General features: G+C 36.3%; 1 protein-coding gene across 7 annotated transcripts in view; it reads right to left on the minus strand.

Moving 5' to 3' along the window:
- Nucleotides 1-17,436, minus strand: part of LOC109091611 (receptor-type tyrosine-protein phosphatase T-like) — a 248,226-nt gene that overhangs the window by 219,276 nt on the left and 11,514 nt on the right. For 2 of the 7 annotated variants that reach the window (XR_006155052.1, XM_042726528.1), the window contains exon 1: nt 15,048-15,434. The exons of the other annotated variants lie outside the window; for them this stretch is intronic. Coding sequence is in view for 1 of the 2 variants with exons in the window: in XM_042726528.1 (XP_042582462.1) it covers nt 15,048-15,123 (76 nt within the window). In the remaining variant the exon portion in view is untranslated. Of the gene's footprint in view, nt 1-15,047; nt 15,435-17,436 lie in introns of those variants that run through there. 7 annotated transcript variants of the gene reach the window in all.

The following is a 17,436-nucleotide window of genomic DNA, read 5'->3' on the forward strand; positions in this document are numbered from 1 at the left end:
ATATAACCTATAAAATATAAAGGAGAAAGTTGTGAAAACTAGTGCATCTTCAAAACTCAAAGACCCTGAGATATGGATCACCAATCAGTGCTCCTATTAATAGCCCTAACATGTTGGTTGCATTGTGATAGAGAAATACAAGGTTCGACTCTAATGTACTTAATGTGTGTGTGTGTGTGTGTGTGTGTATCTACATATATATATATATATATATATATATATATATAATTATTTATTTATTTATTTATTTATTTATTTTGTTTTGTTTTTTAAGTTCAACTGAACAAGGACCAGAATTCCATGTAATTCGACCCAATTCCAAAAGTGGCCTAACGCTCTGCTATTTCAAGTAATGAGGGGTGCTTTGCAGAATTTAGGTCAAAAGTCATCATTTTAATACATCCCATTAGCGGTGATCAAGGCAAACGTTCTACACAAAGGAGCTCCTGTTGGGTTCTGGCATCTCGCTGTCATGTCGAAAACGTAACTCCTCCATCATTTTTACGATGGCTTCGCTTTTCACATAATTAATGGCCGTCAGCAGGACGTAAATGTGTGAAGATGAAAGAATGGGAAAACATTCAAATTAACACTGTCACTTTGAACAATGGCGAGCTGGAAAAGACGATTGCATTCGCATTCGCAGGAGATGAAGTAGCCACCAGAAAATGAGAAAAGCAGAGCATTGATCTTAAAGCACAGGCAAAATCGATGTATGAACATCAGAATACACCTTGAAAACAACACAATGCATCTGAAAGTCACACATTTTGCTGACATTTTTAATATTAATTTTAATATGATTATGTACAGATTCATGATTCAATAAGAATACAGGGAGGCAGAGTATGACATAGGATAAGCTATGGATGTATACTATTTAATGACGGTTTGAGTTAAAAAGCACATAATTCAGAAGTTCATAATTACATACACACACACATATCTATATCTATATCTGTATCTGTATCTATCTATCTATCTATCTATCTCTCTTATATATATATATATCTATATATATATATATATATATATATATATATATATATATATATATATATATATATATATATATATATATATATATATATTTATACACTCACCGGCCGCTTTATTAGGTACACCTGTTCAATTGCTTGGTAACACAAAATGCTAATCAGCCAATCACATGGCAGCAACTCAGTGCATTTAGGCAACTAGATGTGGTGATGACGACTTGCTGAAGTACAAAGTGAGCATCAGAATGGGGAAGAAAGGGGATTTAAGTGCCAGTCGGGCTGGTCTGAATATTTCAAAAACTGCTGATCTACTGGGATTTTCACGCACAACCATCTCTAAGGTTTACAGAGAATGGTCCAAAAAAAGAGAAAATATCCAGTGAACAACAGTTGTGAGGACGAAAATGCCTTGTTGATGTCAGAGGTCAGAGGAGAATGGGCAGACTGGTTAGAGATTTTAGAAAGGCAACAGTAACTCCAATAACAACTCGTTACAACCAAGGTATGTAGAATACCATCTCTGAATGCACAACACGTCGAACCCTGAAGCAGATGGGCTACAGCAGCAGAAGACCACACCGGGTGCCGCTCCTGTCAGCTAAGAACAGGAAACGGAGGCTACAATTCGCACAGGCTCACCAAAACAATAGACAATAGAAGACTGGAAAAACGTTGCCTGGTCTGATGAACCTCGATTTCTGCTGTGACATTCAGATGGTAGGGTCAGAATTTGGCATAAAGAACATGAAAGCATGGATCCATCCTGCCTTGTCTCAACGGTTCAGGCCATGTTTCAGCATGGATAAAAAAAATGCCACCCCTATAAATGTTAATTTCGAGAGGAAAAAACTGAAACAAATTAATTTAAAAACAAAACTGAAGCCTACCTCTCTCATTCTGCATGAATTGTGTTTCCATAATCACGAAGTATCTGGATGCTAACCTATTATTTATTTTGTAAACTATAGGCTTAATTCTTCTCTAGCATTATTGACATAAAACATCATCCTTCACACATAGGCGCTGGTCACACTGAACTGCACAGACTCTACTATGGACTATTTAAATTCAGCAGTGTAACTTTTTATGTTTCTTTAATTGTATTTTATTTTTATAATAAACAGGCTGCGATTAAATTAGCAAAAATTTGCAAAAATTTGTTGTGTGCGCATCACTGCATTGTTTTCCCAACTGTTACTCCGTAATTTATGGTCCTACCAATGCTGGTTTGTCATACAGATAGAAGCAAAACATCATTCAAAACTGTAAAGCTTTTGTAAAATAAAGAAAACTGCTTTCTGCCACCTCATTTTTTTCCGTGACCTTCGGAGCATTACAATTATCCGAAACTCAGCACATTTTTTTTCTTTCGTTTTGTTAATCTGTTAATGATTTAAGTGAAATATACATTTGTGTATAGGCCTATATATTCCTTTTTATGTAGCCTATATAGTTTCATTCTGTTTTTTCCATTCACAGAAACACTGCAGTCTGTGTGATGTAACCTTGTGTGAATCAGTGTTCTACACTTGTTTCCAACAAAAAGCTGCATATTACCTGCCATTAATTTTCACTTACTGTAAATGTAGGCCTAATGATTGGTGGTTCATGACATATCCTCGGATAAACTGTAACGCCAGTGCATTGCCATTGCAAGTTACCTATGATGAATTTACAGCTGAGAGAGGGCATTTCACTCTTTGGATGTGTCAGCGTCATGTTTGCAAATGGCCGTACTATGCCATCTGACAAACTATAGTTTGCACAGATTTTTAAGTATTATTACAAGTATTTAATTATTTTGCCCAGAGAAAAATGTTGGATTATGCAGCAGACATGCAATGTCTCCATGTAGTTAATTAATAAACCATCGGTAAAAACCGATTTAATAACATCACAGAAAACCCTATGGCTTTAAAATCGGCCAATACATATTGGCGGCCAATACATCGGTGCATCCCTAATATATATATATATATATATATATATATATATATATATATATATATATATATATATATATATATATATATATATATATATATATATATATATATATATATATAAATAAAAGGATGTAAAAAGTTACACTTTCCCACCTTGTAATGGCTCTTCGTTATCTAGTTTGTTTTACAATACATTTCAAACACTGCAAAAAGTGTGCACCACTTTCTTTTTCTCATGTATACCCTTTTACTATAGCCTCCCCTCTTACACACGGCTCTAGAGGATGACCTTTTCACAATGTCCAAATAATGCACCAAAGCGTGAATCCACTCCTGCAAATCGCCATTAACCACACCAATTAAAAGCATTTTTAATCTTCCACTAGGGAACAAAGCCTCCCTCTCCAATAGCCAAAAGTATGTGTTGGATGTCCACCACAGCCCTTAAAGGTTAATGGTGTCTCTGGAGAAGAAAATGTAAGGAGACTGAATGCGTGTGGGGTCTTGTTACTCGTCTCTCCCTTCCCTTGACTTCTGACAGAGCCCTGACATAAGAGCTGCCCAGTTCATTATGTCTGGGTCACTGCACTCTGCAAATATTCCAGCCCTTGCTATCTTCCTCATCTTCTTTGTCTTATACTTACTATACTGTTTATACAAGGAATTAGAGTCAACATGAACCAGCAGTGACAGCTTCTGTAATGTGACATATTTCAGAGTGAAGTAGGTTATTATATTAGGAACATAATATGCAGCAAAAAGTGATTATTTTGATAAAGGATTAAGAAGGTAAGTTCTTGCAAATATGGTACTTCATCTCATTACATTTGCCCACACATTTCCTTCTTTGGATAAAAAGCATGGTGCGGGGCAAAATGTGACAGACTGTCAGGTTTCTAATGACTAATGAGGGGGCTCGGATGAGCAGTGATTTATGAGGGTCAGATTTTATCTCATGAGTCTGCATAGCTAAGGTTGTTCATGTATTATCTTATTTATTAGACTGACAGGATTATTGAGTGTACACACCAAAAGTGATGTCAAAAATACTTTACTCTCCCATATTTTAAGGTCAGGATAGACAGATAGTTTTCAGCAAACAACTAGTAGGTTAATGAGCTTGATTAGTATGTTTGTCTACCATTCAGAGATCTTCACTAGTCAGCTACTAAACTGAGGGATAAAGCCTCGTTCAAAGTGATAAATGAAGAAACAGCTGGATTTTGTATAATTACCAAATAAAGAAATGAACAGCCGGACCAAAATGGGGTCCTTCAACACCTTTCCAATGTTATACAAATCAAGATTCGCTTACAACCACACACAATCTGTCTTCATAATAACGAATTTAATTATCAGTTAATCAGATCTAAACTCACAATCAAGACACTCTCCATCTCAATCCAATTAGACTGAATTTATTGATGGATTCATTGATGGCAATTACTGTGTATGTGTGTGTGCACACATCTGAGCAGGTTTCTTCGAGTTTGTTCCTCTACATGAGAAAACTGTAGAGTAAACAGAAAGACAGGATATTTCTCAGTGCCAGCCATATGATGTTTGCTCAGCTTTCCAGATCTGCACCGTCTGAATCATTCTGCCAACACCTTCCTCTGTCTCTCTCTCATCCACCTCTCGAATAACCCTCTGCCAGAAAACCTTAGCCTCATCCTCTTTATCTCAACCCCTCCATCCCTCATTCCCCTCTCTGAGGAACATCTACGCCCGATTCAATTCAATCCTGCTTACAAACAGTGAGTTTCTGCTGTGTTCAAGTCCTCCTGGGAAGTTCGTACTTACAAACTCAGAACTCATAAATGCATTGTGCATTTTTTTTCCTTTTGCCCATACTGACGAAGCTTTTTAGCACTGCTCCAACAAAATAAGGACCAAAGGATGCTCATAAGATTTGTAATTGATGGATTATCTTTGCATTTCATGCTGCTGTTGAGAATGATGGTAAATGCAGTTTGGTCACACAAGCCTGGCACCTCGTAAACCAGCTAAATGACTAGAGGCAAGCTTTATTGCTGTTCTTCATCAGCAGTACAACACACAGATCGTGTGCGAACGATATTATACCATAAACATTGACAATTACAACATATTATAATCAATAACAATTTCTTTCCACCCCCTTATTATTTCATTGACATCACTGTAAACACAGATGCAAAACAGAAACACATGATTTTATGATGTGGTTCAACATATAAATACGATCACATGACTTGAATGCAGCATTACAGCCCTGCTAGAAGTGCACTTTTTGCACATACATTTATAAAACAAATAGTTCCAGTCCTGAATGCTGATTGGTTAATATAACATTCCAAGCATTCTAAAAACCCAATGTAGTAACAACTGTGACAAAATGTAATTGGAAGGGAAAGGATAGTAATACATTTGCTTAACAAAATAATGTTTTAATGAACCCCCTTTTATTACCAATTAAACACTCAAGGCCTTGCTGTATTGTAAATGTATACATTGTAGGCACCTCACTACGTGTATATCCACAATTCTACACATCATAATGTACTTAATTGCATAATTATTAATTTAAAAAAATCAGTTCCACATCTGAAGTCTAATTAAGGGCCATTTTTTTTCAAGCTGTGACAATACATCAATTACAGTCCGTTTTTCTAAGCTCACTGACTACATAATATGGTGAAAGAACAATTATTGCAATTTTTAATATTATTATTAACAATACCCTCTCTATGATTCACTCTGTGCCTAATGACACCTCTTAACTTTAGTGATAATTATAAAGCATATTTTGATTTCCTGTCTCTCTCCCTCCTCTCTTTTTTGCTTTGGTTTAAGTGGGAATCTTTTAGCATGTTTTCTTTGAGACACTTACAGCCGTGAATAGAAATCCATCCCCTGCTTGTACTCAGGACAGAGAGGTGCAAGGTGTCACATTCAAATGAGTCCCTTGCTGTTTGTGTCCAAGGCTCTTTATTGCTCTATTGATTCTGAGAGCGTTACGATGACAGCGCTGAACGGAGACTGACAGTGATTTGATGGGGCGTCAAATGAGCCTGTGTCTCTTTAATGACGCTGTAATTGAGCCTCACATGCTACGGCAACAAAACAGCTCAATCTCCAACCCACACAGAGGTGAATAAAAAGACAACAGGCCAGATAGTTAATCCTATCCAAAAATATGTTAAGCAAGTGCCGTAATTTATAAAAAGTTGGGCAGTTTGAGAAGTGGTACACATTTCAAAACACCTCATATCAGTGAACACTTCACATTGTGTCCTAATGCACAATGCAACTATATATAAAACACAATGTTCTCTCTCTCTCTCTCTCTCTCTCTTTAACATATATCTTTAGCTGTAGTAGTTCTGTGGTACTTTTTTGTTGGGATTTTTTTTCTTATTACAATTTCCTCACTCTTCCTCTCTTCTGTCTCTCTTTGACATTGTCTCTTTTTTTCTCCCACAGGAGCAGTCTCTCTTTCGACCTCTCTCTCTCTATCTTTCTCCTCTTAAACTCTCATGAATCTTTCAGAGAGAATGTCTGTAAATCCAGCCTTGCACACACAGTAGAAAAAATATATAATTTCTTTTTATCACACATTAAATCCCCTGACACCCTGGACATCAGAGAGGGTCCTTCTGTCCATCCTGAATAAGCATGACCCTACTGGAGAATGCTGACTGAAGGGGAACGGATGTTTGTGCCCTGAAAAAAGGGATGAAAGAAGAGTAGAAGATCTCGCTTTCATGTTCTCTCTCAACATAAGACTAGATCAGAGTCACATGCTTAATTAAATAAAAGTCAATGACATTATACAAAAAAAGATGCATGAAAAAAAAAAAAAGACAAAATAATAATTAGGTAGGCTGGAACTTCATTGTATCCATATGGAATTTATAAAATAAATTGGTGACCAGCAAACAAAAAAAAGGACCACAAACTGGATTTTTTGAAATTGAGATTTGTTTTAAACAAAAAAAAAAAAAAAATAATAATAATTATATATATATATGTGTGTGTGTGTGTGTGTGTGACCCTGGACCACAAACTCAGTCATAAGGATGGATTTTTTTAAATTGAGATTTGTTTTTCATAAAGCTTTCCATTGATGTATGGTTTGTTAGGATAAGATAATATTTGGCCGAGATAGACTATTTGAAAATCTGGAATTATTGGGTGTACACACCAAAAGTGATGTCAAAAATACTTTACTCTCTCATATTTTAAGGTCAGGATAGACAGATAGTTTTCAGCAAACAACTAGTAGGTTAATGAGCTTGCTTTGTCTACCATTCAGAGATCTTCACTAGTCAGCTACTAAACTGAGGGATAAAGCCTCGTTCAAAGTGATAAATGAAGAAACAGCTGGATTTTGTATAATTACCAAATAAAGAAATGAACAGCCGGACCAAAATGGGGTCCTTCAACACCTTTCCAATGTTATTCAAATCAAGATTCGCTTACAACCACACACAATCTGTCTTCATAATAACGAATTTAATTATCAGTTAATCAGATCTAAACTCACAAGTCAAGACACTCTCCATCTCAATCCAATTAGACTGAATTTATTGATGGATTCATTGATGGCAATTACTGTGTATGTGTGTGTGCACACATCTATGCAGGTTTCTTCGAGTTTGTTCCTCTCCATGAGAAAACTGTAGAGTAAACAGAAAGACAGGATATTTCTCAGTGCCAGCCATATGATGTTTGCTCAGCTTTCCAGATCTGCACCGTCTGAATCATTCTGCCAACACCTTCCTCTGTCTCTCTCTCATCCACCTCTCGAATAACCCTCTGCCAGAAAACCTTAGCCTCATCCTCTTTATCTCAACCCCTCCATCCCTCATTCCCTCTCTGAGGAACATCTACGCCCGATTCAATTCAATCCTGCTTACAAACAGTGAGTTTCTGCTGTGTTCAAGTCCTCCTGGGAAGTTCGTACTTACAAACTCAGAACTCATAAATGCATTGTGCATTTTTTTTCCTTTTGCCCATACTGACGAAGCTTTTTAGCACTGCTGCAACAAAATAAGGACCAAAGGATGCTCATAAGATTTGTAATTGATGGATTATCTGTGGATTTCATGCTGCTGTTGAGAATGATGGTAAATGCAGTTTGGTCACACAAGCCTGGCACCTCGTAAACTAGCTAAATAACTAGAGGCAAGCTTTATTGCTGTTCTTCATCAGCAGTACAACACACAGATCGTGTGCGAACGATATTATACCATAAACATTGACAATTACAACATATTATAATCAATAACAATTTCTTTCCACCCCCTTATTATTTCATTGACATCACTGTAAACACAGATGCAAAACAGAAACACATGATTTTATGATGTGGTTCAACATATAAATACGATCACATGACTTGAATGCAGCATTACAGCCCTGCTAGAAGTGCACTTTTTGCACATACATTTATAAAACAAATAGTTCCAGTCCTGAATGCTGATTGGTTAATATAACATTCCAAGCATTCTAAAAACCCAATGTAGTAACAACTGTGACAAAATGTAATTGGAAGGAAAGGATAGTAATACATTTGCTTAACAAAATAATGTTTTAATGAACCCCCTTTTATTACCAATTAAACACTCAAGGCCTTGCTGTATTGTAAATGTATACATTGTAGGCACCTCACTACGTGTATATCCACAATTCTACACATCATAATGTACTTAATTGCATAATTATTTATTTAAAAAAATCAGTTCCACATCTGAAGTCTAATTAAGGGACATTTTTTTTCAAGCTGTGACAATACATCAATTACAGTCCGTTTTTCTAAGCTCACTGACTACATAATATGGTGAAAGAACAATTATTGCAATTTTTAATATTATTATTAACAATACCCTCTCTATGATTCACTCTGTGCCTAATGACACCTCTTAACTTTAGTGATAATTATAGAGCATATTTTGATTTCTTTCCTGTCTCTCTCCCTCCTCTCTTTTTTGCTTTGGTTTAAGTGGGAATCTTTTAGCATGTTTTCTTTGAGACACTTACAGCCGTGAATAGAAATCCATCCCCTGCTTGTATGCTCAGGACAGAGAGGTACAAGGTGTCACATTCAAATGAGTCCCTTGCTGTTTGTGTCCAAGGCTCTTTATTGCTCTATTGATTCTGAGAGCGTTACGATGACAGCGCTGAACGGAGACTGACAGTGATTTGATGGGGCGTCAAATGAGCCTGTGTCTCTTTAATGACGCTGTAATTGAGCCTCACATGCTACGGCAACAAAACAGCTCAATCTCCAACCCACACAGAGGTGAATAAAAAGAACAACAGGCCAGATAGTTAATCCTATCCAAAAATATGTTAAGCAAGTGCCGTAATTTATAAAAAGTTGGGCAGTTGAGAAGTGGTACACATTTCAAAACACCTCATATCAGTGAACACTTCACATTGTGTCCTAATGCACAATGCAACTATATATAAAACACAATGTTCTCTCTCTCTCTCTCTCTTTAACATATATCTTTAGCTGTAGTAGTTCTGTGGTACTTTTTTGTTGGGATTTTTTTTCTTATTACAATTTCCTCACTCTTCCTCTCTTCTGTCTCTCTTTGACATTGTCTCTTTTTTTCTCCCACAGGAGCAGTCTCTCTTTCGACCTCTCTCTCTCTATCTTTCTCCTCTTAAACTCTCATGAATCTTTCAGAGAGAATGTCTGTAAATCCAGCCTTGCACACACAGTAGAAAAAATATATAATTTCTTTTTATCACACATTAAATCCTCTGACACCCTGGACATCAGAGAGGGTCCTTCTGCCCATCCTGAATAAGCATGACCCTACTGGAGAGTGCTGACTGAAGGGGAACGGATGTTTGTGCCCTGAAAAAATGGATGAAAGAAGAGTAGAAGATCTCGCTTTCATGTTCTCTCTCAACATAAGACTAGATCAGAGTCACATGCTTAATTAAATAAAAGTCAATGACATTATACAAAAAAGATGCATGCAAAAAAAAAAAAGACAAAATAATAATTAGGTAGGCTGGAACTTCATTGTATCCATATGGAATTTATAAAATAAATGTAAAAAAAAATCTCTATATGAGAGGTGGTCGAAAAAAAATAAGAGATTTTGGTGACCAGCAAACAAAAAAAAAAAAAATAATAATTATATATATATATAATAAAACTTTCCATTGATGTATGGTTTGTTAACAAAAAACAAAATCATAACGCTGGATTTTTTGAAATTGAGATTTGTTTTTCATAAAACTTTCCATTGATGTATGGTTTGTTAGGATAAGATAATATTTGGCCGAGATGCAACTATTTGAAAATCTGGAATCTGAGGGTGCAAAAAAAAAAATCTAAATATTGAGAAAATCACCTTTAAAGTTGTCCAACAGAAGTTCTAAGCAATGCATACTACTGATCAAAAATGTATTTATAAAATAGAATTTTTTTAGAAATTTATAAAATATCTGCATGGAACATGATCTTTACTTAATATTAGGGCTGCACGATAAATCACATGAATCGCAAAAACACAATCATATTTTGTGCATGTTTTGAAAAGCTTGTCAGTGAACAACCACTCTTTGTAGTAAATGCTGCTCCATATGAAAGCACCCAGGTGATGGAGATTTATCACTGATTACAGAACCAGCTTTACTGACAAGATGCACATTAAATATCGCATTCAATTTATTGTGCAGCCCTACTTAATATCCTAATGATTTCTGGCACAAAAGAAAAAATCTATAATTTTGACCCAAGACTATGAATTTGAGAAGATGCTGAAAAAAAAAAAAAAGGAGGATTTTTCTGAAGAACAGCAGGCAGTTGAACTGCTCAGGACAAACAAGGGACTCATGAACAACTATCACAAAACATAAAAACAGTCGTGAATCATCCAGGAAATGACACATAGTATTAAGATTCAAGGGCATGTAAACTTTTAAATGGGGTCATTTTTATAAACTACAGTGTTTCCCTTGCCATTATATTATGGGGGTCTTGACCACCTGTCATATAGAGATTTTTTTTTTAATTAATATAATATTTTTAATATTAATAATTATAATATAAATAGTTTAATCATAATAAATATTAGTATTATTTATTATTAATTATTATTAATACACACACGCACACACATATATATATAAATTATATTTATTTTTAAATATTAATATATATATATATATATATATATATATATAAAATAGTCATATGTAATATAATGTATATATTACGTGATTCACTTTCACTGTATTAGAAAGCAACTTTGGTTTCCACAAAAAAGTCTTTCACTGGGGAAAATGTTGTTTGAGCAACATCAAATAAATGAAGAGGGTAGACTTCTGGGTGACCTACCACTTTAAATACTGACTAAGTGTGGCTCCGAATAACTCCTCGGATATTAAACATGGCTGCTCCACAGGTTTTCACTCTCTGTACAGTACGAGGAGGAGACGTCTCATTTATAGTGGACTTGGCCCACACTCCAGTATTGAGCTGTCATTTAGTCAGCCAAATAGAATAAGTGGGGAGGATTAGACCAGCACAGTCATGCAGATAACACCTCTGACAGTCTTCCTTTCTCTCCTGCTCTCGCTCGAATACTAAACAGGCTGCTGAGTGACAGCTTGTCAGAGGGCAAGAGTGGAGAGCTGAAACCCGGCAACCCAAGAGCAGGACGATAACAAGCAGGTCAAAGAAAACAATTACGGCCCTGGCGCTTTCTAATGGGCACACGGGAAATAATCATGTTCCTGTATGTGTGTGTGTGTGTGTGTGTGAAATCCATTATGTCCCGACAGCCCTTGCAAAGTCATTTGTTGGTCCTCTCAGGTGTCTCATTTTTTCGTCCACTTCAAGTGTTGTTTTTCCCCCTTTCCCTCCTCGCTCTTTTCTGTCTATCTCTCAGTTGCGTCTCTCAGCGTTTTATTTCTCCCTGATTTCTCGCATTGTTATTCCACCCCCTCAGACAGGCTCTCCATCTCGAACTAGAGCGGCAATCACAACAAAACAGGAAGCCGTCTCAGTAAGGCAACTCGTTTTGTTTCCATACAAGTTGCGACGGCGTGAGGCTTTCAGACTCGCCTGCTCATTTAGCCCTGGCAGCCTCGGCAAGAATTCACTCACTCTGTTACTCTCAATGAAGTTTAAACTCTTTTTCTTTCCTTTTAAGTTTCGTTCGCCATTCCTTCCCACTTTTACTCAGGGTTTTTTTTTTTACTACTTGTTTGACTCAGAGAGAGATGGGGTTACAGCACGGGGCAGCCATTAGACATGGGTGAAGTGTCTCATTCAAGGGCTCAGACAAAGTGGTTGGAGAAGGAATGAGCTTTCTGTTCATTATAAGGAGCTTTTACCCACTGGACCGTGCATTCAAGGCTCATCTCTGCCATTTCTAATGTGTGTAAATCAGAGTGTTGGCAAACATTCAAAAAGATAACACACTGAGGAAGCAGACAGTGTTGGTGTAGACATAATTGTGCATCTTAAGCCAATTTTTCAGTTAATTCAACTATTAAGACAAATCTTGTCAAATGCAAGTGAATCCATCAACTACGACAGTAAACATACAAAAACACATTCAGTCCTTCAGAAAGACATAGTAAAGGGAAAGATGAACAGAAAATATTAGAAAAGAAGGAACATTGTGCAAAAAGAGGTATATATGAATTCCTAAATGCCTTATGCTCAAAGATATGAAAATTAATCTAGAAGCCCTAAGAAACACACACTGGGTGAACTGGATTATCCAGTACCCTGGCAGTTTCTGGATTAGCTATTAGTCTGGCAGTGTGCGGATGATAAGAAACTTCACTGAGCTGCAAATGAGTAGCTGTCAGAGAGCAGGAGACAGACAGAGAGAGAGAGGGAGACAAATCCACAGCTCCCTCAGGGTATATGATCTCTCATTAGTTTTAATTAATCATTCTTATTAATAATAGGCGTCTCCTCGCAACCTCAATGAAATTAAAAATTCTGCCAGGCAAATAAAAAAAAAAAAACTGATGTGTCTGAGTTAGATAAACTAACTTGGCCCTGCAATAAATTATTATGCCGCTGCTAAAACAGACAGGGCCTGGGGATAAATTTACATGGGTGAGGAGCATAGAGGGCCCTCTTCATCACAGGGCCCCAGAAATCTTCCAGATGTTTTTTTTTTTTTTTTTTTGATACAACTGAATTATTTATTTTGTTCTGTAAATCCGTTTTGCCATCTAAATGGTGAAGTTAAACAGCCTAAAATAATTAAAGACTACATTATAGAAAGAAAGCTCCATTCTCAAACAAGCTTATGTTATCATTAACAAAAGAGCGGCAAAAAGTACAATAGTAATATGATGATATTCTTTAAAGTACATTTAAATACTAAGGTAATGCCATGGTACTTGAATATAATGTTAAGACATAACAGAAGCACATTGTATTTGCTCAACAGGTCAGCAGCACATGAGACGTGTCAAACAAACAAAGCCTACAGATATTTCTGCAAGTCCTGTGAAATTATCCTGGTTTTATTAGTCAAGGCCCACGAGTAAATTAGCTAATTCTATTTTAATATGTGTCCATTGTGGTTGTCTGTTGATTAACTTTATTGTCTGAGTGTTAGTCCTTTAACACATACACCTCAAGCCAAAAGCTGAAATGCACAAACAACACATTTATTAAACAATGCATGGGTGGTAATTAATAAACTTAATAAACCTTATAAAAAAAAGAGCATAATTAAAGATATATGTTTAATAAACTATTGATTAAAATATTTTTTGTTCTGTTTTTTAATCATTTATTACAAATAACATGGAAAAATCCCCATTGTTATATCAACACCTTTGTTTCCATCCATCTAATTTATTACATTTCTGCCATTGTTCCTAACTGTTATAGTTCTCAGAGATTCAGCTCAATATTCTACATCAGTAGCCTAATTAAATTCAAAGTGAACAAGTGTAAGAAACGTATCACTTTATTTAAATTTAAGGCATCAATTAAGTTTGAATGTACAAGACTTTTTCTTCGAGAATTTCTTGGTATTGTTTAAACATTAAAACAGCTATTTGAAAAATAATTGACTTTTCTAATCTTTCAGGTAAAATAAAAATGGGCAGTTCTCTTTTTTGTCTCACAGGATATAAGTTCTTCCAAACACGTGAAAACTTGCTTGGTTCTTTTCAGAAATCCTCTTTATCAATTAGCTATAAATCTATCATTATTGTTATAATTCAGCTTTTCTGTGTTGTATTTGAACGCCTCGGGTTATTTACGACAAATAAAATATGCCTTTCAAAAAAATATATATATTTATCATATCCTTAACAAAAGAAACTGATAAATCTTTCCTGTTCTCCGCACAGTTTCTCAGCGACCCACGATTCAAGCGGTGAGGCTGTGGTTGAGGGTTTGGATGTGCCCAGAGCGCCACCCTCCGGCGGAGCGATGAACTGCAGACATTTCACAGCGGCACGGACACGGTGACCGGTTTCCTCACAAGATACGAGACTATTTTAAGATCTAATCGCCGTGCTCAAAAGTTCCCCAAACCGATCGCTGACAGTCGCAATAATATCAAATTAATTATTGCAGTCACAAAGTACCAACAGCTGTTTTAATTATGAGCGCACTATGTAGGCTATGTATTATTGACTGAGTACGCTAAACTTTTTTTTTTTTATCCAGTCTGAGATATAATTTATAAATATACAGCTTGATCATATAACAGCCTTAACACGTAGTAATTTTAAATATAATAAACGTAATGTAATGTAATACAATACAATAGGCTACTTTTAAAGAGGACAACAGTCATCTTTCAGGTCAAAATAAGATAGACTTGTCTCCACATGAAAGAACTGAGCTAAATAACGATACAGATCCGTTATTAAAAGGTAGGCTATGATTTGACTATACAAAGTCATACACGATAAATAAAGCAAGACCAGATCTTTTAGAATTCGTATTCATCCCACATTAACGTTATAACATGAAGTTACATCTCCCGTCATTAAAAAGGAAGATACAATTATTAAAGTTTCATCCCGTCTTGGTTTACGGCATCCAAAGCTCGCCAACCTCCGCAAAGTGGCCAAAAAGATACAGAGCAGAATGCAAACTTGCCTGGAAAGAACTCCCCAAATGTGAGTTGAAGATGAAAAACAAGCAGCAGAACGGCGAAGTAGTTCCTTTGGTCCATTCTCGCGGTCACTACTTCACATACTCGCTGTCCGTCCGCGCGCGAGAGAGCTGACGGTTTCCCGGCATCGGTGTGTAGCGCGCGCGACTCGAGCCGTCAGTCGACAGCTGTCTGATTGTTGGCTTTCTGTGCTGCTACGACAGGGTGTGTGGGGAGGAGAGTGGGTGCGAATGAACGAGGAGAGGGTTCCAATATCCCCCAGGTCCCTAGACCTGCCTGCCAGAAATACTGCTGAAGTGATGGTTTACGCACTACAGCGTGCGCTGGAGACGCTCTTCTAGTGCACTGCGCGACACGGTGCGCACTTGCGCGCTGCCTAAAAGTAATTCAACACCCCTGAGCAATGAGTGAGAGAGGTTCCAGACCACTCCAGTTTCATTGTTTTCCACGGTGTTACATACAGAGGCCCCAAAAAGTATTTGGACACTTAAGACACACTGAAAAATGTATGAATGCTGTGGTGTTAAATAAAATATCAAACCAAGTATTTCAAATATAGTACAAGAACATTTATAATTTCGCAAACATACGTTTTAATTATCACAAAACAGACAGACTGCTTAAAATATAGTCTTGTATGCTGTAACCATGTCTAAGATGGCCAAAAGTGTACAAGAATGCCATTAATGGTACTATAATAGTTTGTAACCACGTTTCTTTTTTCTGAAAAAATGCATGTTACTATGTTTAGATAGATAGATAGATAGATAGATAGATAGATAGATAGATAGATAGATAGATAGATAGATAGATAGATAGATAGATGATAGATAGATAGATAGATAGATAGATAGATAGATAGATAGATAGATAGATAGATGTGTGAGCAAGAGAATGCAAGATCTAGTTAAAGAATGCATACAGTCAACTCCATGGTTCATTTATAAGATAGAAACACCCTGAGTGGGCAGATTTCAGTTACAGTGTTTTATGGTTAGACCTAATTTATGAATTCATTATTTAGTGATGTGGAAATCAATGCCTCATTAACACAGAAAGGTGCCCTTTCATCCTTCATACCAACTCACTCTAGTCCATGGGCCTTCACTCCACTATCAGTCTCCCATGCTCATCCCATCCTATTGGCTTCAGTTGCATAAAGGCAAAGGTATTTTTTTTTTTTTTTAATTAAAACAGAACAGCTTTCAACAAAGCAGGTTTATTTGGTATTAATAGTGCCAAAAAAAAAAAAAATAGTGATTGTTTCTTCCATATCGTGATGTATATCAGAGTGAAACAGATCACTGAAAATAAAATAAAAAATTGTAGGGTGCATTTAAATTATGCAAATTGCATTATACATTTAAAAAAAAAATGAAAAATTAATAACACATATTTAATGATCCTAACTAACTAAAGAAAATCAAATACAAACTCTGCATCAAACAAAAATAAAGATGAAAAAAATGACTGGGCTCTGAACTAGTTTAATTTGGAGCTCAAATGTTGCTGTCATAAAAGCAAAGAGGTGGCAAACTAAATACCAAAAAATAGAGAAATTCATATTAATTTTTCAAATCAACCTTACTTAATATTTTCATGCTGAAACTCTCACTTGATACATAAAAAAAAAAAAAAAAAATCTTAAATTATAGGACTACAATATATAAGCATGGCCTCAGTGGCCTCAAACTTTGGTGCCCCCACTCAACAGATATTTAAAGGCAAAAGCAGAACTAGTGTCAGGCAGCAGAGTTAATAAACACAGCAGGGGGCTGTGGATTGAAAAGCGCCATGCTGTAGGTGCAAATCATTCTGTTGCTGCGAGAGGTGGGAAGGGTCCCCCCCACACACCTGCCAATAGTTACAGCCACCAGGAGGCCTTTCTACAGCTTGAATGTGTGTGTAATATGTACTCTGTGCCTGAAGGTTTCAACCATTTACCACGTTCATCCCAATCATCGGAAAGGTCATAAAGAACTCTTATAAGTGCAACTGTCCACCATCAGATGCATGCAATGTGCCATCCACTCTTCTTTTCTCCTACATGCAGGGAACATCTCTCGGTTAGTCAATAGATTTAATTGGCCGGCTCAAAGCCTGCTGGGTCGAGTTGGACAATTTAAGAGGTGTTGCTTAAAAAAAGAAAGTGTGAGCTAATGATATTTCTTTGGGCAGGATTGGAAAACAGTGAAAATGGTAAAGTAGGGAATTAGCTACTGTGTTTTTATGAGTTCAGAAAAAGAGTTTTCTAATCACCAGAGAGATGGACTGGCTATTAAGGATTCAATATGTCTCTGGCAAACTAGAGGGCAAGAAAGATTTTTGTGTGGTGCTAAATTCATGCATTATGTATAAATATTACTTCTCAAC

Source organism: Cyprinus carpio, chromosome B6, assembly GCF_018340385.1.
Source record: "Cyprinus carpio isolate SPL01 chromosome B6, ASM1834038v1, whole genome shotgun sequence".
In the NCBI taxonomy this organism is placed as follows: domain Eukaryota; kingdom Metazoa; phylum Chordata; class Actinopteri; order Cypriniformes; family Cyprinidae; genus Cyprinus; species Cyprinus carpio.